This window comes from Gymnodraco acuticeps, unplaced genomic scaffold (genome assembly GCF_902827175.1).
Source record: "Gymnodraco acuticeps unplaced genomic scaffold, fGymAcu1.1, whole genome shotgun sequence".
Lineage (NCBI taxonomy): Eukaryota > Metazoa > Chordata > Actinopteri > Perciformes > Bathydraconidae > Gymnodraco > Gymnodraco acuticeps.
Window position 1 is genome coordinate 477439 of NW_022992223.1, and position 24941 is coordinate 502379.

The 24941-nt window shown below is 45.1% G+C and overlaps 1 protein-coding gene across 5 annotated transcripts in view; it reads right to left on the bottom strand.

Annotated features, from left to right (window-relative positions):
- The window catches only part of LOC117539777 (gamma-glutamyl hydrolase-like), a 34756-nt gene that overhangs the window by 4140 nt on the left and 5675 nt on the right, over positions 1-24941 (bottom strand). For 2 of the 5 annotated variants that reach the window (XM_034206087.1, XM_034206083.1), the window contains exons 4-8: positions 14692-14813; positions 14480-14568; positions 621-668; positions 284-392; positions 130-180 (exon numbers count right to left, since the gene is read on the bottom strand). In XM_034206087.1, coding sequence (XP_034061978.1) covers positions 130-180; positions 284-392; positions 621-668; positions 14480-14568; positions 14692-14813 — 419 coding nt within the window. Of the gene's footprint in view, positions 1-129; positions 181-283; positions 393-620; positions 669-4882; positions 5053-14479; positions 14569-14691; positions 14814-24941 lie in introns of those variants that run through there. The other 3 variants (XM_034206084.1, XM_034206086.1, XM_034206085.1) reach the window with 3 other exon arrangements.

Sequence of the window (24941 nt, forward strand, 5' to 3'; positions counted from 1 at the left end):
TAATAAGCTGTGAGTCATTTAGAATTTTTTATAAAAGTGTTCATAGAGGAATAAACAGTTTAATATAAATGAATGGGGAAAAGCCCAAACAAATCAAAATGTATTATAATCATATTGCTATTACTATACCCATTAATTGAGTTGAACAGTCTTTTATACTCCTCTGCTTCCCGGTTAGCCCTGTAGAAATAAAAACGGGAGGTCAAACGTTTCTCTTAAAAAATATTGGAGTTGCATAAGCTCTTGGAGGATAAACATGTACAAATAAATGTTAAATGCTTACATGATAGGGACAACCCTCGCTCCCCCCGACTCCAGGAACTTTACATAGGAGGAGGCGATGTAACCTGTCGAATTTGGAGGAAGGTAACGACTGTTTTGGGCCAGTATTCCTTTTGAGGGAAAAACACAATCATTTTTAAGCAATCGGAAACCTCCATCACAGAGTTCTAAGATGATATCTAAATCTAACATGGAAGTGGGAGTCGTTTAGAAATAACTATCAATGCATTTACTTATTCTTTCACAATAATGCACGTCTGGATAGGACCTGCTTTCCCCAATCAAAATGTAACTTATCGTAATGTAACATTCCCATAAACAAGGCATTTATAACTTACCAATGATGGGTCTTTCATTTATCTTGGCTGAAGAATGAAAGAGAAGACCTGTTAGAGAAATGCAAAAGAACAAGATCAATGGTCTTAATGTAAACCATTTTTAGTTTTAGCATTAGACTGAATATGTTTCTCTGTCATTTATTTATTCCTGGTGAGAAAAGACAGTTCATATAAATTATTTGCTTGTATTTCTTTTTGTTCATATTTGAAATAAAATAAAATTATAACTCTTAACCTGTTAAACCTTCATTTTATGAACAGAATGATTGTCCTCGACAATGACATAAAATATATTTATTGCGAACTCCTGCACACAGACATGGACAGAATTAAAGTTATGTAAGGTCCTCCTGTAAAGTGGGACAGTGATGACGCATTTTTGTAACCTGGAAGTTGGCCCCACAAGCCTCCATTGACAAAAAACTATTGCATTTTGAAATACTAAAATCTGTGCAAAACACACATCAAACTTACATGTGATGACGATTAGTAGTTTCATTTAGAAACTTGTTAGCAACCGCCATTTTAAAATTCAACAGTAAGGCATTTACTGACCTCTCTTATGTCACAGAACAAAATCCACCTTAACCTAACTAGTTTCAGGCTTCTAAACAAAAACACATTCAAAAACAGTCGAGGGAACCGGATCGTCAAATGCTAACTCATTTCTGGGTTTTAGTTTTGACATGCTATACTTTTAGTTTTTCCCCTGTAATTCACACGAACAGGCTCCTTTAAAAACTAAAACAAAACACATGGCGGCCGGCCCATAGGGGCACTAAGGGTGCCGCCCCCCCTCTTCCCACATGTTTGATTGTCATTAAAAATAAAAATAAAAATATATTTAAAAATAAAATATTTTTTTATTTTTTATTTTTAATGAACAAGGTAAATATTATATAGTTGGTATCAGTAAAATGTATAATCTACAATAAAATCTCGTTTAAAATTGTTTTACGATGTCTAAAGTTACTTATAAGTCACATGTTTCCTGCCTGGCCACAGCGTGTATCATTACCCTCTTGATTGATTGATTGAAAAGTTTATTAACAGCTTCTATATTGGGTACAGTACAGTACAGCTCAAAACATACAATTGTTAAGGGGATGCAGACCAGAGAAAGACTTTCGTCTTGTTTACATCAGGGTCCCCTATTTCCAATTCATCATGTCATTTAAGACATATAAGACATATTTGACATACAGATGGCTTATTTACAATTTACATACAGGTGGTTTTTTTACATACAGATTGCTTGTTTACAATTTTCATTTTAGATTTCGTTCTAATACATCCTAACCGGACATTTAAGACATACCAAGTCTACAGATATACAGTTAGTAACAGAGTCTAAAATGTGAGTATATACATAGATGGGGGGGGGGGAAGCTGTCCATTGAACGACAGGTTGAGATTTGTACCATTACCGGGGCCAGTTTTGCAATGCTCTCCCCCGAAGGTGCTCTTTAAGAGAGGTTTTGAAGGTAAGTATAGTTTTACTTTCCTTTACAGTTGTGGGAAGAGCGTTCCACCTTGATGTGGCATAATTGCGAAACGTGTATTCCCCCTTTTTTGTGCCAAATCTGGGTTTCACATGATTTGTGGAGCTTCCTCTGGTGTTATGATCATGGTATTCCTTGACCTTTGGGAAGAATGTTGACATGTACATGGGTACCATAGAGGTGTAGTGGATCTTGTAGACCAGGCCCATTGCAAGTAGCTGTACTCTGTCGTCTACTCTAAGCCATCCTAGGTTGTCAAAGTGGGCAGAGGTGAGGTGGGTTCTAGATGAAAGGTCAAGCAGTAGTCTGACCAGTTTATTTTGCGATGTTTGAAGTTTTATTTTTAGCGCCTTGGAGGTGCTATGGTACCATGACGTGCAAGCATAGTCATAGTACCCTTGAATGAGTGCTCCTGCCAGAGTTTTCAGGGTGTTTTTGTTTACCAGAGAGGAGATCCGGTATAGGAATCTAGTTCTTTGATTTACTTTTTTTATTACATTGGATGCCATTTTGTCACAGGAGAGGTTTGCCTCAAGAATAGATCCTAAGTATGTAATTTCCTTCTTACTTGTGACAATAATGTCGCCCACTGCAACTGAGAAGTCGTCGGATTTGCTGAGATTATGTTTCGAACCGAAGAGAATGGACTCTGTTTTACCCAGGTGTAATGATAATTTATTATCGGCGAGCCAGGTGCAGATTCTGCCGAGCTTGGAGCTGAGGGTTTTTTCAACCTGCAACCTGTTCCTGTCAGAGACCAGCAGGGCTGAGTCGTCCGCGAACAGGAACAAGTTGCAGTCACATGCTGATGACATGTTGTTTACATAAATTAGGAACAGTAACGGACCTAATATGCTTCCTTGTGGAACACCACAGCTCACTGGGAGGGGGGGGGGGACAGAGTACCGTTTACCTCCACCATCTGTTCTCTCCCCTCCAGGTAGGATTGCATCCAGCTCACCGATAGTTTATCAAAACCAATTGCTTTTAGCTTGTCAATCAGAATGGGGTGATTGACAATGTCGAAAGCCTTTTGTAGGTCCAGCATCACCATGCCGCAGTACTTGCCCTCGTCCACCTCTTGTTTGATGTGGTCGCTCAAATAAAGAAGGCATGTGTCAGTGAAGTGGGATGTTCTAAAGCCAGATTGAAATTCATAGATTAGTTTATTTTCCGCGAGGTACTTTTCGACCTGTTCATATACTATTTTTTCCATGACTTTCGAGATCGAGGTAAGTATAGAAACAGGGCGGTAGTTGCCTGGGTCTAATTTGCTGCCCTTTTTGTGCAGGGGGGTTACTCTTGCAATTTTGAAGTCTTTGGGTACTTTTCCCTGTTTTATGGAGAGGTTAATTATGTGAGCTATGACTGGTGAGATGGCGGTTGCTGTGTCTCTGAGGAATTTGTAGGGGATATTGTCGTGGCCAGTGGCCTTGTTAGGTTGGAGGGCGCTCAGTTTAATGAGTACCTCTGCTGTTGTTACCCTTGCTAGACTGAAATCATCTTTGCGTACCCCTAGGTTTTTGTAGTAGGTCATGATGTGATCTACTCCAAAAATCCCTGAGTGGGAGGGTAATTTATTTACAAGAGTTGTGGCTATGTTTGTGAAAAAAATGTTCAAGTACTTGGCCACATCTAGTTTGTCTGTGATGAGCCTGTTATCTGTCTTTATGTTTAAGTTAGAAAATCTCGTTTTGAGTTTTTTACTGCAGCCAAGCTGGTTATTGAGTAATTTCCAAAGTTCACAGGGTTTATTTTTGTTTTCCTCAGTTTTGACATTGATGAAATTCTTTTTGGCAGTTTTGATCATGGAGCTTACGTCATTTCTTAGTCTGTTTCTTTCAATTTTGAGTTCAGTCACGTGGGCCTGGAGTTCACTGCTCGTGCTTTTGGAAAGCATTGACTGACTTTTATGAAACTCAGAGCATTTTTTGTCTCTGGTTTTCATGGCGGTCAGTATGCCGGAGTGCATCCACGGCTCAGCGCGATTTTTTATCCTGGTTGTTCTTAGGGGGGCCAAATCATTGAGTATTGCAGAGAATTTGTTTTTGAAACCAAGCCATGTTTCTTCAACTTGTGTACCACTGAGCTCATCTGACCAGTCCAGGCTCTCCAGTTCTAGGTTAAAGGCCTCGCTAGATAGTTTTTGAGGTCTCTAGATATGACTGTTTTGTGACAGCCGGCCCTTTGTTTTAGCTTTTTGCGGGTACAGAATATCATATAATGATCACTTAACCCGCATGCTATAACCCCTTTACTGGAGATCCTGGACTTGTCAGAGGTCAGAATGAGATCAATGGTAGTTTGTGTTGTTTCACATACCCGGGTGGGTTGGGTGATTTAGCTGGCTGAAGCCGTGCAGATCACAAATCCTACTGAAGGACTTGAAGACGGACGTGTCTTTACGTTGCATATCCGTGTTCCAGTCTCCAATAATAATTGTCTCTACATCCCCCACATCAGCCAAACACCCATCTAATGTATCATAAAAGTCACTCTGTTCCGGTGGTCTATAGATTGTCCCGACTATTACAGATTTAGCATTGTCAAAAAGAATTTCAACCCACACAGATTCAATATTTTCATGATGCAGGTCAGTACGGTTTTTGAAATTGGTGTCTTTATGTATGTACATGCAGACACCACCTCCATTCACGTTCCTGTCCCTTCTCACTACAAGATAATCTTCAATTTCAATCTCTGAATCTGTAATGGAATTGTCCAATTTGGTCTCAGAAAAGCATAATATGCTTGCCTTACCGTTCATGAATAGCTGCCTGAGTTCAGCCAGTTTGTGTCTCAGGCTGTTAGTGTTCGACGCCTCTCGTCCGTGCGGTAGAAAGGAGCCCTCAGCCAGAGCAGCAGCAGCTAACAAGCTGACTGTTGCTATCTGTAAACTATGCCGCCGAAACATAATTTCAGCCAATCAGCGTAGTCAGATCTGATGCTCAAAGGGCGCCCTGTCAGCGCCCTGGCCTGTGTGTCTGTGAGTTGTTTGGACTCGTATCCAAGGTGACACTACAGCAGTTGATGAGGATGGCTGCGTCTGCAGGTGGAGACTCCGGTGCTAGTGGATCGCCGGAGCTGTAGATTAACATTTACATGCTTATTGTAGTTGTAAGGGCAATGCCTGTAGCACCATGGAGCATATGTGTGGGCTGGACCTGTATTTGACAGGAAAGGAGTGAGCAGAGGGTCGATTTGTCGATTCTTGTTCAGTTTTCATCTTCCTCACCCTCTCAGAATTTGAGTGGTGCGCGCTGCTAAAGAGACGCGCTACCATGGAAACTGAGGTTACCTACTGTAACCCCTGTGTGTCTGTGCTGCGCGCGGCGGTACATTTGAATTACACCGGGCAGCGGCACACTGTGAACTGTCAGGAAGACTCGGGTCTAACTCATGGTCTAACTAACCTTATTTAACAGAAAATAAAATGGCAACAACAGGGCTTGGGAGCAGTGGTCGCACTCGCGTTAACCGAATACCCCCCCGTCAGCGAGAGTGATTGATAAATTGTGCACTCGACGAATAGTAATGGATTATGACGGAAATGTTACGATCCTGTCCGTCAAAATGACTGACAACGAAAAAGTCTAAAGCCACCAGGCCCACCACTGCTTGGGAGAAAGAAACGATGTGATATTTGTGCCCATTTTCGCTACAATGAGGCGGAGAAAAAAAGCGAATGCATTGTTTCATCAGAAGGGAAGCAATGTGGCCATAACACAGCTGGTAAAAACACCACAAACCTGACCAGATACTCTCTGCAAAGCTGCATTCTTAATCATTCAACCTGTGTTTTTCATCAAATAAGGACAAGATATAATCTTATTGTGAAATAAGTTTGACTAAAATGACAAATTATTGGTTTTGGCTAGATTAGTTGACTGAAATGTTCTATATAATCTGATGACTAAAAAAGACTCAACCGTTTTCATTGACAAAAAGTAGTTTTCTTTGACTAAAATAAGACTAAAATGCTCAGACTTTTAGTTGACAAAATCTTGATTAAAATGTTTACTGTTTTAGTCGACTAAAATAAGACTAAAATGCTCAGACTTTTAGTCGACTAAAACTTGACTAAATAAAAACAGGATGAAGGTGACTAAATATGACTAAAACTAAAAAGGAAATTTAACACAGGACTAAGACTAAAACTAAATAAAAAAATAGCTGACGAAATTAACACTACCTCTAAGGCTATCGCTATTGGGTAATCCCCCTGCGCCCCGCGCAGCACTGAAACACTTTTAGTCCACGCCCACCCGCAAGGTGGGCCCCACCCTCGGGCCTCCTTCCGGTATAAATAGGAAGGGGGCCCGGCAAACTGCTCCCATACAAAATAACTTTTCTTCAGCTATTCGTAGAGCCAGTGGGGCCCCACACTTAGAGGGCTGCGCCATTTACTCATAGAAGCTGGGTTACAGTAGGTAACCTCAGTTCTATTTCGTATATGGCTTCACCCTCAAAGGCTATCGCTATTGGGTTAAGGGCGAAGCATGAGTTAGTCTGCGCCCCACTGGGTCCGCCCGGCACTAGAAGCACAGACACACCTGCTCAATAACACCCCCCTGCCTGATGTGCCATGCGTAATGGCGCATCACCGTCCCTGGAACATAGCAAAACATGCCTATCTTCCCGACGGGGTGAAGGCTGGGAACAATACATACCGGCCGCTATGAAAAAGTAGAGACGAAGGTCCCACCTTGTCCAGCGATCATAGAGGGGTAACAGCAGCTCTCTGCGTATCAGACAGGTAGGAAAGCGCCCATCTGGATCCCTGACGTCACTCACTCTGACCAGGCACTCCTCCGTACAAAGTGTGTCAGAGGAAAAAGGAACCTCCCCCTATAAGAGGGATAACGGGGCCGCTCTCCGCGTGCCGAAAGGCAGGAGAGAGGCACACAGCTGGATCCCTGACGTCACTCACTCCGACAGGACACCCAGTACAGGGTGCGTCAGAGAGGAATGGGAGACATCTCTCAAATAAAAATGAATAAATGAACAGGGGGAAGACCAAGATGCAGCAGTGCAAATATCTTCCACTGACATTCCTCCGTGCAAAGCCGTAGAGTAGGAAATTCCTTTCGTGGAGTGCGCCTTGATATTCTCCGGGGACTCCACCCCAGAGGAGACATATGCCTGTGACACAGCCTCACACAGCCAGTGTGACAGCCGTTGTGCAGACAGAGGTTGCCCGATCGAGCGCTCTCTATAATGCACAAACAGGCGCTGAGAACGGCGCCAGGCCGCCGTGCGCGCCACATAGCAAGACAGCGCGCGCACAGGACAGAGGGGATGAGAAGTGGCTTCTTCCTCCCTCCGATTTATGAGGAGGCGGAAAAAAACCATCCAGGGTGATCACTCTTGACCTAAAAGAGCTTGTGATGACCTTTGGCATAAAGGCTGGGTAAGGACGCAGCACAGCCGAACTGCCATCTCCTTGGATCCGGAGGCATGACGGGGCCACAGAGAGAGCGGATAAATCACTCACCCTTTTTGCTGATGTTAGAGCCAAAAGCAGTACTACTTTGGCTGATAACATTTTAAGGGGAACCTGCTCTAAAGGTTCAAATGGGGCTTTGCTTAGTGCTCGTAACACCAAAGCCAAATCCCACTGAGGCGCCAGTGCGCGTGATACCGGTCTGAGTCTTCGTACCCCTTGCAGAAAACGTTTCGTCAGGGGGTGACTGAACAACGTCCCGGCTCCGAAACCCACGTGACAAGATGATATAGCAGCCGCATACCTTGATTGAACAGCTGGAGGAATGACAGCACGTGAGGCAGGGGGCACGTAGTGGGGTCCAGGCTTCTTTCTACACACCAACGCTGGAACGCTGTCCACTTGGCTGTGTAGGATGCTCTGGTAGACGCCCTGGCTCCCTGAATGGTGCGTCCAACATCTTGAGAGAGACCCAACCTATCTAAGTGTTCCCGTTCAGGGGCCATGCCCATAAGTGCTGGCCTATCACTGGGTGACTGTAGATCGCTCCCTCCACCTGCGAGAGAGCGTCCCCGCGCCATGGAATTTCCCACGGCCTGCCTGACAGCGTACGCTGTAGGCATGGAAACCAGGAAGCTCCCGTGCGCTCCGGGGCAATTAGGATCACTGACAGCCGCTCCTCCTGCACTCGGTCCAGGAACCGAGGAATCAGCGGGACTGGTGGGAAAGCGTACAGCAGTCCCCTGGGCCATGGACGATGTGCGAACGCGTCCACCCCCAGGGGGGGGTGGTCCCGCGCTGACAGGGAGAACCAGAGGGCGCATTGCGCGTTCGGCGAACAGATCCACCTTCGCCCTCCCGAACCGGCTCCAAACCTGGGCGATCAGCTCGAGATGGAGGCTCCAATCCTCCTGGCGAGGATCTCCTCTGGACATGAGGTCTGCCCCTTTGTTCAATTCGCCGGGCACAGATAGTGCTCTGATGGAGAGCAAGTGTGCGCGCGCCCAGATCAACAGCCGTCTGGCTGTGTTCAGAAGCTGCGCTGAGCGTACACCGCCTTGGCGATTGATGTAGGCTGCCGCGGTTGTCTGTTGTCTGTGCGAATCAATACATGCTGATTCTGCAGCAACGGGGCAAAATGCTGAATTACTCTCCGTACGGAGATCAATTCCAGCACGTTTATGTGGAAGGACATGTGAGCCGGCCACTGTCCCCCCACTGCCTGCGACATGCACGTTCCTCCCCACCCTGAGAGAGATGCGTCTGTGAACACCGAGATGTGTGACGTAACTCTGCCCAGGGCCACACCCTCTGACAGGACGTGGGGACTTTTCCAATAGGTTAAGTCTGAACCCACGGACAGAGGGATGGCCACCATGCGCCTCTTCTGTCGCACGGGGTCGATGCGTAGGCGAATAAACCACCTCTGGAGTCTCCTCATGTGAAGGAGACCCAGGGGAATCACCCCGTGGTCGGCTGCCATCATGCCGAGCAGCCGCATCACCACGCTGCGGGGTGTGACGCGTCGAAGGAGAGCTGTCAGCGTCTCCACTCTCTGCCGTGAGAGTCGCGCTTTCATGCGGGCTGAGTTCAATTCCACACCCAGGTAAACAATACTCTGGGAGGGAAGAGGACAGCTCTTTTTCCAGTTTATCATGAAACCCAGCTTTGACAGATGCGATATAAGTTGTACCGTCTGTAAAGCCACTTCCTCCCTGGAGCGAGCCATCAGCAGGTCGTCCAGGTAAAACAGTACTCTCATCCCTCCTCTGTGTAGCGGCTGCAATGCCGTCTCTACACACTTTCAAAAGGTGCGAGGAGCCAGGGAATAACCGAACGGCAGACGGTTGTACTGGTACGATATTCCCTGGAATGAAAACCGCAGGAATTTCCTGTGTTGTGGGATGATGGGTACGTGGAAGTATGCATCCTTTAGGTCTATAGAGGTGAACCAGTCTCCCTGGTGAACACACTCTAGCACCCTTTTGACCGTCAGCATGTGAAAAGGCCTTTTCATTATTGCCTTGTTGAAAGCTGACAGATCGAGGATGGGTCTCATTCCCCCAGTCTTTTTCGGGATAAGAAAATAGCGGGAGTAATACCCCTGATTTTCTTCCCCTTGGGGAACCCTGGAAATAGCCTCTTTCAACAGGAGTTCCCGTAGCTCTGTTTGGAGCGCAAGACACTGTTCTCGGGATGACAGGCGTGTCTCCTGTATCCCGTTGAACTGTGGGGGGGGGGGGGGGGGGGGTGTACCCTCTGCTCATCCATCTGTCCATCAGACACACGCGCTGCCACTCCGAGAAACACTCTGAGAGCGGGCGCACATGCTCATGGGCTTATTGTGACCGTGTGTAGGTGGCGTATCTCGGACAGAGGAATGCCGCGAGGTCTGTGGTTTAATAACCGAAAAGTTATAACCACCAGGCCTCTGCAGCGAACCCTGCTGCGTACTAATCAACAGATTAGAGGCAGCTGGCGTAGTTACTGCGCTCTGCAGCTTATTAACCGATAGATTAAAATGTGCAGGCTTTTGTAACGAACCCTGCTGGCTATTAACCGATAGGTCATAGGCAGCTGGTTCACCCAGAGTGGGGGATATGTGAAACACATTTGAAACTGATGACTCAGACAAAAGGTTGGGAAATAAGCTTTCTTTTTTATTTCCTTCACACTCCCCCCCCAAACCGTCAAGGCCGGCTCTGCTTCTTCGGCGGCTCTCGTGGAGCAGACGACGAAAGGGAGTACCTCACTCCCCTTTGACCCCCCCTCTCCACTGGTGGGGGGGGGCAGAGGCGCGTGCCCCTGCCGCCGCCGACGGACGAGTCTGACGCCTAGGCTGCGGTTGCTGTGAGCGTCTCTCTGCCTGTCGCTGTGGCCGTGTTGGCCGCTGCTGCTGCCGCTGAGGCTTTGCCGCCGGCTGGAGCCGGCCGACGTGCTGGCGGATATCATCCGCCTGCTCCGCTGCCGCCTTCATGGACTCCACCATGGCTAAAAACTGGGGTCCGAACAGCCTTGCTGATCGAAGCGTCCAGCAAGACCTTCCTGGCTGGCTCTGTAACAGCCGCCTGTTGCAGCCAGAGGTGGCGCTGGATCTGCGTCATCCACGCAGAGATCCTCGCCTGGGAGAGAGCCACGGATGCGCATGGCGTGAGTGCCGTGCTGGCCGCCTTGCCGATCTCCTCCGCCTCCTCTGGAGCCACGGTGGTGGATCGCTCCACCAGCGTAACCAACGAGTTGGCTAGCAACGCGATGTTGTTTGCCGCCGCAGACGCCTGAAACGCACACTGGTGCGCCCGGTCAGCCTGGCGGGCGACATACTGGTCCCTGGGGGAGGCCAACGTAGGGCGCCGTCCGGCGATCAAGTTGGCCTGCTTAACCCCAAAGAACGCCGTCAAGCTCGGCTCCAGAACGGGGGTGGTTGGGAAACCCTCCACCTTAGTGAAGGGAACAAAGGTGGCCACCGGAGCCCTCGGGGTCGCCGCAGCCCCCTCCTGGTACCTCCTAATGGCGGGGAAGTGCGGCCAGATCGGGTCACTCCTGCCCGTCTGAACCCGGGAAAAAACTCCGGCCATGTCATCCAGAGCCACCCTCTCCCGTCCTGGGGGAACGGGGAGACCTCTGCAGGCTGCCGCCTTGCCGATCTCCGGCAGCTCCAGCATGATGTCACCCAACGCCGGCAGCGCCGTGGCAACGGAGAAGGGGACCACGTGCTCGGCCGCCACACCCGTACCTTGCTCCGACACCGTCTCCCCCGTCCGGGGGAGAGGGGGAGGGGAGAGCCGCATGGCGAGCCATGGAGGGAAACGGGGTAAGAGTCGTCCGACTCCTGCCCAGCACTCGGCCCCAGAGACAGGCTGTCGTCCCTGTGGACGGGCCAATCGTCCTCCTCAGCCGCAGCAGAGCGTCCGCTCTTCGCTTCCTGTCGGCTAACGGGAGACGGGCACAATGCGAACACGCGACCTGCTGGCTGAGAGTCGCGTCCGCGTGCTCTGGCCCCAGGCAGGATTCGCATATCGCGTGTAGGTCATAGCTCATGATATACCCCGTCTTACATGAGGGACAATCACGGACACGGTTGTTGCTCATGACTCACATTTCCTGTGCTTCAGTACTGTGCTGGTTGCTGAAGAAAAGAGGGAGCAGATTGCCGGGCCCCCTTCCTATTTATACCGGAAGGAGGCCCGAGAGTGGGGCCCACCTTGCGGGTGGGCGTGGACTAAAAGTGTTTCAGTGCTGCGCGGGGGCGCAGGGGGATTAGCCAATAGCGATAGCCTTAGAGGGCGAAGCCATATACGAAATAGAACCAAACAATGGTGTAGCTGTATTAAAGGTCCCATTGCATGGTCCTTTCTACTGATCATAATACCATTGTTGAGGGATATTACAATAGAAAAATACTGTGCAATTTTCCAAACTCAGATTGGTTTCTCATACATTATCTCTGTATAGTATGAGTTTTCACTCCCTGTGCTAAACGGCTCGATGGAGTTCCTGCCCCCACCCTCCTGTGCGTCCAGTGTGCTCCGATTGGTCAGCTCTGCCACTCTGTTCTGATTAGTCAACCACCAGAGAGGCTCTGCCCCTGTTGACATCTGCCGTAAAGTGGTTTAGCGGGTACTTAGCAACATAGCAATACTAGATTTGAGAATCGATAGATAGTTATATAGATAAATAGATAGCTTACATTTAGCATACAATGGCGTATGGAGCATACAATTTCGAACCTCCAGTCCGTTCGATCCTAGAATAGACCAAATCGCGAGTCTTGCCTCGCCGTTCACTAGAGCAGACCAAACAGTGTCATTGTGGTACGTTTTTATCTAGTATATGTCTTACATTTCAGATGTCATCAGATGTACCTACAACTGTTGTTATTTAGGTGCCGTTGTGGAAACTGCGCTTTGATGCCAAGTGACGGAGAAAACGTGTGCTGCAATAGCATAAGAAAGGTAGCCTGGCTTAGTTACATTATGTCGGCAGCTAGCTGAAAACACCAACAGTAGCACACATATACCAAGATATACAGCATACATATTTTTCAAGTCAATAGACTATTATATGGCAGGGGTGGGGAACCTTTTTCCTTTCAATTTTTACAACATCCTCCGAGGGTCGTACAAATTATTGAACTCAACCTCTGCTTAAAAAAACTAAAATCACAGCCCATTCATTTGGCCTTTCTTTCATGCAGTGCAAAGAAAAAGCAACCAATCCAGATAGCTCACCATGACTCACGTATGCATGCATGTGCACGGTGTGGCATGACCACCAAAACAGAAAGATATGGACACAAGATGTGTGCAAATGTATTTAGTATCCTATCCATGTGAACATGATTTAAGTGGGGGGGGGGACCTAACCTCCTCTAGGGGGGTCCGGGAGCATGCTCCCCTGGGAAGATTTTTTTTTTAAATATTGAAGTTAAAAGCATCAATCTAGTACACTTTGAGAGCAACATGAGGAGATCTATGGATACATCTCTCAACACCCAGATGAAACAGAACTGTAAGCATATTTTTGTTTTTGGATATTTTACAAATCACTCCCCTTTTAAACTCTATTCTTGTTATTTTTAACAACTTTTTTTGTTACTGTCATATAGTATTTTATACCTGTTTTTCATTTAGTCTCATTAATAACTATAATGATCATATCAAGTTGTGCCTTAACCTCACTGAGCTGAGGTTATTTGAGCCTCTCAGGAGAGAGCTCTCTTCCACCTGGTTGTAGAAAAGCTCTTTAAATTCGTTAGCATAGCTAGCTAACCAGATGCTAATAACAACAGATCGCCACTGTGCTTACAACTAAAGACACAGCCACGCAAACACTGCGGCATGTGTACGGCTCCTTATGGGTACTGCAATATTTGAAGAGCTGGAGCGGGGTTCCGGTGCTCTCTGAGCACTCCTTTCAGACGAGACATATACCACGTGAAGACACGTTACGCTCGTGTTGTGTTCAAGGAACCTGTCCTTGGCCAGGAAAAACAGGTTGCTTGTTTAATTATTTTTGCGGTCTAGATTTCTTCTTCTTTTTTGAAGTGAGAAGTTGTTCGTCAATCGGACTGACGGACGGACTCCCCACCCCCAAAACTCTTCGGTTCTCCACGAATTACACAAGTCACCCACATCAGCGTTAAAAAAGCGGGAGGCGCCGAAAAATCCCATATTAATGTATTGATTATAGCTCCGGGTCCGTATAGGTCGGCGTCTGGGTCCGGATCCGGACCGCCTGTTGCCGACCCCTGCCCTACAGGGTGTACTTTGAGGGGTTTTGACTTTGCAGACTGTTTACATGCATGGACACCTTCATAACACACAAGGAGACGGGTAATAACCGGAAAAGCATGCAATGGGCCCTTTAAAGTCAGAGTGGAAACAGTCGTGAGTAAATCGGATTTTGTCAGAAATCGGGAGAAATATGACCCCGGAGGAAACCGGGAGAGGGCAATGAAATGGGGTTGGTTGGTTGGTTGGTTGGTTGGTTGGTTGGTTGGTTGGTTGGTTGGTTGGTTGGTTGGTAGGTTAGTAAGTAAGTAAGTAAGTAAGTAAGTAAGTAAGTAAGTAAGTAAGTAAGTAACACACACACACACACACTTCGTATTTAGTCTCCTGATTTTAAATGGGAATTAAATCATTTGAGTGTTCCCAAAGCAGCAGTGTTCACAGTTTTGGAAGATTCATAGCTAACCACACTGAAGATTATGGATTATCTCATATTTTTAAGCCTCAATTAGTCCTCCCCCCCCCCCTCTAACATCACCAGAAATCATAATTTAAGGGGTCATTTCTCAAAGAATTATTCTGGGGGAGGATCCCCCCGTACCGCCCTAGTATGGTTAGGTCACAGCCATTTCCATAGCCCCACCCAAAATATTTTCCACCAGCCGCCACTGTCCACAGTATATTTACCTTTGAAGAAGCTCACATCCAGAATAGCAGGTTGGATTGAGTTTTTAACTTTGGCAACACCCTCAATTGAATTCATCTTCCCATTAGACCTGAGGAGAGAGGGAGATAGAGAGAGTAAAAGACACGCATTACACCCATACTTGTTCCCATGCAAAAGGCAACCTTTAGCTAAAAAACAATGTTTGAAATATAGTTTTTGACTCCATCCTTACAGCAGCTCTGCGTTGAGAACTTTGACGGTCCCATCGCTCAGCAGACTGTATGTGGCTTGGTTACATGTTCCTTTTTCAAACAGAGCGGGGAGCTTCTCTATCTCATACCAGGTTCCCATGTACTAAGGAGAAGAGAACACAGATTGTTATCAGCATCCAGACCCATTAACAAACTGGTTAATCTTGCTAGTGGAAAGAAAGGAAACATAGTGAATATTAGACTAACTTTGTCTATTTGAGCACGTAGATTTTTCCTAAATTCATCAGAAGTAACATAATAAAACAGGATGAAATGATTTATATAACCAAAGGAAGAAGTTTAAAGGTGGGGTAGGTACGTTTCAGAAACCGGCTCGAGATACACTTTTTGTTATATTCCATGGAATGCTCTTAACATCCCGATAGCAATGAATATCTTAAGTGCTTTGACAAAAAATGCATACAAAAATGTCATCAATCCGTTTAGCCGGATTGGATTGCCGCCATAGACTGTATATATAAATGGACGTAGGGTCCGTGACGTCACCCATAAGATTTTGCAGAGTTGCAGAGAAGCCCTTAGTAGGCAGAGTCGGCCACTAACGGCTCGACAGTGACATCAGAGTTCAACTCCCGCCTGTTCCAGCCTGCTCCAAATAAGGGCAAAAAGGCGGAGCCGAGGCGGGACCTGCTGCCACCGAGCTGGAAGTTCCAGAGCTAGCTGAAGCTACCAAGCTAAGCTAACATGCTCCCCATCTGCACACTGCCGTGGCATTTTACGTTTCTAAGGTAAGCGGATATGAAACTATTCAGCATAACTATCAATAATAATCTAAGTTATTGAGTTTTTAGCATAATACTTCAGAATCTTACAATCCCTTAACGTTTGTATGCAATTGTGTTAAATTCAACACTAGAATCAAGAAAATATTAATATGTTTGCATGACATTAGTTATTTGTATTTTGATATCACTTAACTATACGTTTAATACATTTAAGTCAAGCTAAGGTACATGTGATGGTAGCAAGTTAGTGCTCTTACCTGTGAGGCCTCCTCCAAACAGCATAATAACCAGACTGTATCATTAAAACTAAGTACCAGTTCTAGATCCTTGACTTTAGACAAACAATTCAAAAGACAACATGTATTTAAAGACCAATCTTTATTTGAATGTGCATCTTAACCTGAGATATTAGTTATACAGTAATAGTATTGACAATCTAAAAAAACGGAGCAACTCAACAGTCAACTTTATGTTTCTTATTGTCTAAAGCAGTGCTTCTCAAAGTGTGGTCCGCGGACCACTGGTGGTCCGTGAGCGCCCCCTAGTGGTCCGTGAGTATATTGGTAAAATGTCACATTTGAAATAAATACATTTAAGTTTTCCGCACTCTCGCGGGAATATCGCCGCAATGGAGCGAGCTTAAGTTTCATATATAGGTATATAGCCCACATAAACACCTTCATCACACATGTGGCCACTTGTTTGTACCATTTTCAAGCGATTTGTAAAAAACGATGTGTTTTTGGATATTTGTGGAGTTAGGTGGTCCGCGAGTGTTTTTTTATTGGTTAAGTGGTCCTTGGTATGAAAAAGTTTGAGAAACACTGGTCTAAAGCATTTATTATTTTCATTTTCCCCCTCTCATATTCAGTGTGGATGGATTGAGACAGCCTGGTGTCCAGAGAGCTGCAGAGACTTCAGGGAGAAACCTCCGTGTGATGGACGGCCTGTTGGTTTGGAGAGGACTGAGGGTCTTTCCTCAGCGAGGAGGACCAGGCCTGATGGAGTAGCCCATGCTGGGCATAGCTGATACCAACTGCACAGGCCTAGTCTGTCACTTTATTTGACTAAATGTGTTCACTTATACATTTAATAGGTTTACACCTTCTGTCCATATGTGCTTTTTATTTAAAACATTTGATTAACTTTTGGTTCACATTTCAGTCAATTGTATTTGTATTTGCACTCCTTTTGTCCATTATTCTTACTGAAAATGTTAGATTACACATTCACATCTGACTGAAGATTGGCCCCATTTATTTGAGATGTTGCAAACTCTGCGGTACAAGGCACAGGTGATGTAATGCTCATAAAGTGAGGCAAATATAAATAACCAGCTGATGGAGTGTAGATGTGGAAATAGCTGCATTCGATCAGCTGACTGTGTTTTCACAATAAAAGTAGTTTCTAAGTGAATGTCCTGTACTGGTCTTAAAATCTCATAACATCAGCTTTTAATGTTCCTCTTGGATGTTCTTCTTGACCCTCAGAGAAGGAGAAAATGTCGTGTCTTTCAGGCATGTCCTTCCTTTCCTAACAAAAATTACAGGAAACATAAAACATATTATTGCAGAACAAGTGTGTTATTTATGAAAGCGGTGTGTTTGTGTGTTTAGGGGCTGTAGATATAATTATTTTGTAATTGTAATGTTTTTTTTTTATTTCAACAGTGAGCTATAAAGACAATTGGATTATGAATGAACAGTATGAAGTTCATCAACATTGAAATATATGTTATTATCAAAATAATATTGAACTGTTATCAAAATGTAGTGCAACTGTAGAAGCTTGATCTGTTGTCTCACTGAAAGAATAACTTTTACCACGTTTTTTACAGACAATATTGAGAGATAAATAGTAGCAGTTCTCACTGTGTTAAATATCTTTGCCTTCAATACATTAAATTAGAAAGCTGACAGTCATATTGCTAAATATCTCAAATGTAACTTTTTGCATGGAAAAACCCCTCAACTTAACTGATGTGTAGGTGATCTAGTATTTAGTATTGTTTAATGGAATACATATCAGTGTATTAAAGTCAATACTTCATTCATTTAAGCCAATATCTTTCTTGATTCTTTGTACAGTATGAAAACAAGAGTCTTTGTACCTGTGCTGAAGTTCACTGCTGTGAGGAGTCCAGTTCTGTCTCTCACTCTCTGGTCCAGCCTGTCTGCATCACCTGGACACCTTAAACAAACAGATATATATGTAAAGTACCATGTGTACAAACAATATAACTTATTCTCTTCTGTTGAACATGTTGGATTGTGTATTGTCCGAGTCAGGGTCCTTTTTATTTTACTGTAACTTTGGAAGTTGTGTTACCAATGCTTACTGTTTATTTGATACCCATTTGGTAATGCAATTAATAAAAACAACAAGGTTTGGGTTCGTTCTTCAGATGACTGTGACGTTAACATGTAAGCTCAATAATGAACTCCAGCTCAACCAACCATATTGTAATATCTAACTAATCATCTTGAGATATGACATTAATAATTGTAATATACACACATCTTATTGTGAGGTTGATTTCACATACACTACTTCGACGTTAGCTTGTCTACATACTTGAGCATAGCCAATTTAAATTAACCTTAGCGATGTATACAGTTCCTACGCAAACCTCAAACAGAAGCCGTTTGTTCTACAGTATTATCCCACTTAACGCTTGTCTATTTTGTTTTAACCTTTATATATAGGCTACAGTCTATGATTTTAACTTGTAGGCTACTATGAGCATCGTTAGCACCGATGTAGCTACCACTCGCTTACACACTAAACCAAGCCTTAACATTAATTACGTATCCGATTAAAATCATTAACACATAAATAAGTACTCGATTTTCACTTACCGCAAAACCGCATGCATGCACCGTCTGTTTTAACCGCAGAGCGAGTCACAATAGTCCGATATATAAGCATGAAGAACAAACAACCACGGCCGGCTTCAAGTTGTGTTCCCTGGATGAGCTGAGCAGGCAGAGTCCCTGTAGCTTCACGGAGCAGCTAGCAGAGAGACAAGAAGCTAACAGCAGCAGTCACTTGACAGAGCCGTCACTCAATGTGGCCACGCCCTAATTTATGCAAAAACTTTAAGACCTAATATAAATAAAAGGGTCGCGTTAGAAAACAATTCACTCACAGATCCATAATCATGAAGGTGGAACCTAACTATATTCATAATAATATTAATTGCATCTGTAAAGGGTTAAACCAGTTCATTGTTAAAAAAAAATAAGTTAAGTTAAAAAAGTGTCAACCCCATATTTTTTATTGTTGTCTCTTTAGAAGTCATTCAACTGTATTACATTGCAACTGTGTGGCAGACTGATCACTTGAGGGCGATACCACTCGGGAGGATCTAGAACCCTGCAAGGGCAGAAACCTGCAGATTAAATCCTGCAGTTGAGCTACAAACAAGCTAACATTTCTGCCTCGTGTGTTTTTCATATACAGGTGGGTTCTAAGTCCTTCAAATGACACCATAGTGTCCCAGTATAAGGGGTATAAGTGTTATGAGTGTGTTGTGATTGAGTGTGATATGTCTAATCGTTGTTTTAGGCAGTTATGTATAGTTATGTGTAATGTTTTTTTTTCCTGAGGACAGCATACGTAAATGAACCTGACACCAAGATTTGAAACAACGTGCTGAACTCCTGCTATTTGAGAGATGTCTGCTATAAAAGATCTGCGAAGGGACATCCAGAGGCAGCTTCATGAGCTGATTAACTTCAACGAAAGTGATGTTCTCTACAAGCTGGCAGCGTCGATTGATGATGAGGCAGAAGAAGAGCTACCAGGGGATGATGCAACAGATGTGGATCTCTATGACTTCATTGTAGACTTTCTGAAAAGTGACCAGTTGGCAAGTCAAGAGGACCAAGGCATGTCAAGGCTGTTAGTCTTCAACGACCTCATCACTGAACTACAGCAACTGTCAGAGGCTGTAGAAGAGCACCGTGAGTTAAATACAGAGACTGAAACACAAGCTACACCTTCAGTAATGAATGTTAAAGCAGACAAGTCACCAGTTGTAACCAGCCAGGTAACTAATTTGATTAAGTTGTCGGATGTTGCTGCTTTACTGCCACGTAGAGAATTTAAGATTCACAGTGGACACATTTCTGACTCAGATTCTGATGTTAGCTATACCTCACTGTGTAGGCAGATTGATGAAGGGTGTTACAGCCGCTGCTACCTTGTGCCTTTAACGTTGTGTGTATGCAAATGAGCTGTGCCTTCCGATGCTGTCAGTGGCCGTCCCGACCTCGCAACATTCGCGGGAATTGGATAGACGTCACTCAAGCCCCGTCCGCTGCTGCCACGTCATCCGGGGGAGGAGGATAAAGGCTGGGCACGAACATCTGTCTGGAGGCCCTGTATTTTGTAACAGATGCCTCAACCCTCTACTTGTGACAAAGCCTTCATCCTGTGATTCTGTTAGACTGTGTAGCAGTGTATTTTCTGTGCCTCGTTAGACTGCTTAGCAGTATATTCTGTAGGGTTCTGTGCGATCTCACTGGTTAGCAGTGTGTCGTGGTATTCTGTGTTTAGAGTAGGGTTTGTGTGTGTGTGTGTTGCGTAGATCCAGGTTGCTTAGCTCCTGTAGACCCGCATTTAGATTAGTGACATTGTGAAACAGCTTAGACCCAGGTTAGCTTAGCGCCTGTAGATCAGCATTTGTGTATATTGCTTAGACCCCGGTGATTAGCACCGGTTGATCAGCAACAGCTGTGTTTCCACACAGTCTCCTTTTGTTTAGTGTTTTGTTCCACTTTAGAAGTGAGGTACGTTCTTTCTTTTGTAGCCATACTGTGCAACTCTCTTTTGGAGTCCTGTGTTGTTAACCCGTAACAGTTTGGTCCGTTGTTGGTCCAGGCTGTTCGTGTGTTTATCATTGTTTTGTTCAGTTGCCGTCATAAATAAACCCACTGGTAACCAATACCAATTACAAACTGGTCGTGTCGTTTCCCTTTCTTACCCCTAGCAAAGAGGGAACGTAACAAAGGGTTATCTGAGAATTTCGGTGAGGCAGAGGTAATCCGCACTGTTTTGAAGATAATCAAGCCTGGTAACTTTAAAGACATGCTGATGACCAAAGATGGGTTAACTGTAGCTGAGCTCAAGCATTTCCTCAGAGCACATTTGCAAGATAAGAGTAGTGTAGAGCTATTTCAGGAGCTTAGCAATACAAAACAACAGGACAAAGAAAGCCCACAACAGTTCATGTATCGTGTAATGGGGCTAAAACAGAGAGTAATATTTGCTTCCCAACAAGGTAGCTCAGAGTTTCAGTATGACACTAAACTGGTGCATGGAGTATTTCTTCATTCACTGTATCAGGGAATAAGTGACAAATATGAATATGTTAGACGAGACCTTAAACCTCTCATGAGCAACACAAGTGTAACTGATGATTTTATCTTAGAGATAATGACAAAATCAGTTGGTGAAGAATGTGAGAGACGAGTGTGCCTAGGTCACACACACAAATCCAAAACAGTCACAGTTAATGCCACACAACAAGGGGAGAGACAGCATACAGTCCAGCCTCCAGCTGAAGTTCAAGCCAGCGTTCTACAGACTCAAGCTGAAGTCCAGGCAAACCGCACAGCTATATATGAACTGACAGCACATGTCTCAGCCTTAGCCAAATCAATAGAAAAGGCGTTCACACCAAAAGCCAGCACTCCAGAGTTGACACAGGCCAATGCAGTAAGTACTGTGCATCCACCCAAGTCTACCACCAGGGGGAAATGCAAACTATGCATGGCTCAAGGTACGGCAAGCTGCAACCACTGTTTCAAGTGTGGTCAGGAAGGCCACAGAGCTGTTGGCTGCCTGTCAAAGAGTAAGCCAGTGGGAAACGGGATATGGTCACTGGGGAGGGACCACCAGTGACTAAACAAGAACCAGAGTCCCCTGTCACAGTAATCAGCCATGCAGCTACGACTAATAAGAGTCCGTCAACATTAAAAAACAGAGTAAGACAAGGAAGTCGTGTTGCAAAGCTAATTGGCAAAAGGTGTATGCTTACCTGTTACCTCAATGGTGTGCAGACAAACACTTTACTCGATACTGGAGCTCAGGTTACTATACTGGAAAAATTCTGGCTAGAAAAACACTTACCTAATGCCAAAATCCAGTCACTTGAAGAACTCTTGCCAGACGATCCACTAAGAATAACGGCAGCTAATGGGACAAATGTACCTTATGATGGATGGACTGAAATACTGGTTGAAATCAAAAGTTCAAGACATGGTCAAGTAGCCATTAATGTACCCATGCTTGTGAGTCAGAACTGTGTTAACGGTTTATTGCTTGGGTTTAATGTGATAGAGGAGATAATTCTAGAGAGTCTTGAAAAGCCAGGAAGTGTCAGTCTAAGTGACTTACTTGCAGAAGCATTAAAGCTCCGACAAAAGACAGCTGAAACCATTGTGTCTGTAATCAGTGAGGCCCAAGAGCAAGAAAAGCCAGTAAATAACACCATTAAGGTGGGGAAAAGAGGTCTTACAGTTCCAAGTGGTCAAGTATTTGAAGTAAAGTGCAAAGTAAGTTTGTGGCCACAAGGAGGAACAATGCTATTTGAACCCATCTTAGAGAGTGTCCTACCAGAGGGGTTAGAACTGTTTCCTGCATTGGTTGATGTGCCCACTGGTGCTTCCAAAGTTGTTAAGATTCCAGTATGCAACTCCACCAAGCATGACATCTTCCTGTCACCAAGAACCGTCTTAGGCTGTATAGAAGAAATTATTGACAGCACAGCGGTTGATCTCTGTTCACCTTCACAGCAGCCAAACAGTGACACGTACCTGTGCGTCGCACAGGTTGAACCAAACGACGACTCCAGTGACAGAATGGGCAGCTCAGCAAAGTCCCACACACAAGAAAAATGGCATCCTCCAGTCAATTTAGAGCATCTTACACAACAGCAGCAAGAGATTGCGCAACAAATGCTGTTCGAGGAGTCGGATGTGTTTGCAAGAGGAGAGGGAGACATAGGCTGTATACCTGGCTTACAGCTGAAAATCAATGTTGTGGACAACAAACCTGTTCAAAAGAACTACAACTCCATACCCAAGCCCTTGTACAAGGAGGTGAAGGACTATGTGCAGAATCTCCTGGACAGAGGATGGATCCGCAAATCTGTGTCTTCTTATTCCTCCCCAGTTGTTTGTGTCCGGAAAAAGGACCAGAGCCTGCGGCTGTGTGTGGACTTCAGAGGACTGAACCAAAAGACTGTTCCTGATCGACATCCGTTGCCACGAATCCAAGACCTGCTTGACAGTTTGAGGGGCAACACATGGTTCTCCATACTGGATCAAGGCAGTGCTTATCACCAAGGTTTCGTGAGTGAGGAATCCAGACACCTCACAGCTTTCAGTACACCATGGGGGTTGTATGAATGGATCAGAATCCCATTTGGCTTGACAAATGCACCTGTAGCTTCTCAGCGGTGTATGGAGGGTGTGCTGGAAGGGATCCGAGATGAATGCTGTACTCCATACCTTGATGATGTGCTGTGTTACTCATCGTCCTTTGAGGATCACATTCAGCACCTCAGAAAGGTTCTCAGTCGCATGAGAGAACATGGCATCAAACTGAGACCAGCAAAGTGCGACTTGTTTAAACGAGAGGTTCGTTACCTGTTAGCAAACTATGGATAAGCTTAAAATGAGAATAATTTGGGTAAAACTGTGAGCTGCATTTGGGGCCTGTTGACATGTGTTTTTGAGGACAAAGGAAGATGGGGGAAGGTGAGAGCATGTCCTGATTTGCATTCAACTTAGATCTAGCTACCGTGTTTGTGATATTAAGAGAGGTCCCTTGGGTTTCTCTGGTGCTTATCAATAGTAGCAGTTAAGTGAATACTGTTCAAACAATACCTGTGTTTGTGTTTTATATTGATTTCTCTGTTTTATCCTTTCATAAATGTAAGGACTACAAATGGCTATAAACATTCTGGGCTGGTTGGAGTAAACAGGGTTTTATTGCTCTGTGGGGGAGGTGTAGGTATGCAGGCCTTGAGACCTTTTGTTGGAAAGTGAGCCTGTTTGGTTTCCTGCTGGCCAGAGTTGCGTCTCCCAATGAGATGACCTGAAAAGATGACCAGCTGACCTAACACCAAACCCCTCCTTCTTACTCTGGTATATCTCCGGTGGATCCCTGGCGTTCGGCCTCTTCTTCACATGCTGCCCTCGGGTGAAAGTAGCTCTGCAGTATGCGGACCAGGGCAGGAGTAAGCCGGCATTACTCCTTAAGCATTACAATATAACTGTAATATATCATGTTGTATTGTAATGATTGTATTGCATTGTCATATTGCCATTAAAGTAGATTATTGTTAACGGTTACTTTGTAGATATGGATTCCTTCCTGTATTATAACCAGCTTCATAGGAACGCGCGGAGATTTGAAAAGCGGACCAGTTATCCCTCCAAATCTCTAACATACCTTGGCCGACTGGTGTCTGGAGAAGGAGTCAATATCGACCCACAGGATTTGGCAGCAGTGAGAGCGCTTGAAGAGAAAGAGCCTCACACAGTTGGAGACGTCAAGGCGCTGCTGGGGTTTTTGGGATATTACCGCTCCTTCATCCAAGACTTCTCTTGGATTGCTAAGCCTCTGTTCGAACTGTTGCAGAATCCCACCGAAACAGGGAAAATAAACACCCAAAACCAGACCACTAAAAGAACAGGAATAGCTAGGAAAGGGGATAAAGGGCAGCTTCCATCAAAAACACCCATCATATGGAAAGCAGAACACCAGGATGTTGTAGCTAAGCTAGTAGACAAACTAACACATCCACCTATCCTAGCTTATCCAAACTTTAATCTCCCATTCGTACTGCACACTGATGCGTCCAATGAAGGTTTAGGAGCAGTGCTATACCAGCGTCAGGACAACAAGTTGCCTGTCATTGGGTATGGCTCAAGAACTCTGACGCCTGCCGAGAGAAACTACCATCTGCACTCCGGTAAACGTGAGTTCTTGGCTCTCAAGTGGGCCATTTGTGACAAGTTTCGTGACTACTTGTATTATGCCCCGACATTTACAGTATTCACAGATAACAACCCTTTGACTTATGTCCTCAGCACAGCCAGAATAAATGCCGTTGGACACAGATGGGTTGGTGAGCTAGCTGACTTTCATTTCGACATTAAGTACAGGCCAACGAGGATGAACGCAGATGCAGATACTCTGTCAAGGTACCCTGTTAACTTGCAGGATGGCATGAAAGAGCACACAAAGATGATGTCACCTGAGGTTGTGTCTGCAATATGGCAAGGAAACAAAGCTGTTCAGGAGAGTGACGTGCCTTTGGTCGCAGCCTTACAGCTTGATGGTGGAAATGCAGATATTTTGTCACCTGAAAATGTTTCAACAGTTACCCCTGAAAACATCCTTGCAGCACAGCGAGAGGACCCAGCCATCACAGAAGTTGTCTCTTTAAAGATTCAAAACTGGACTCCAAA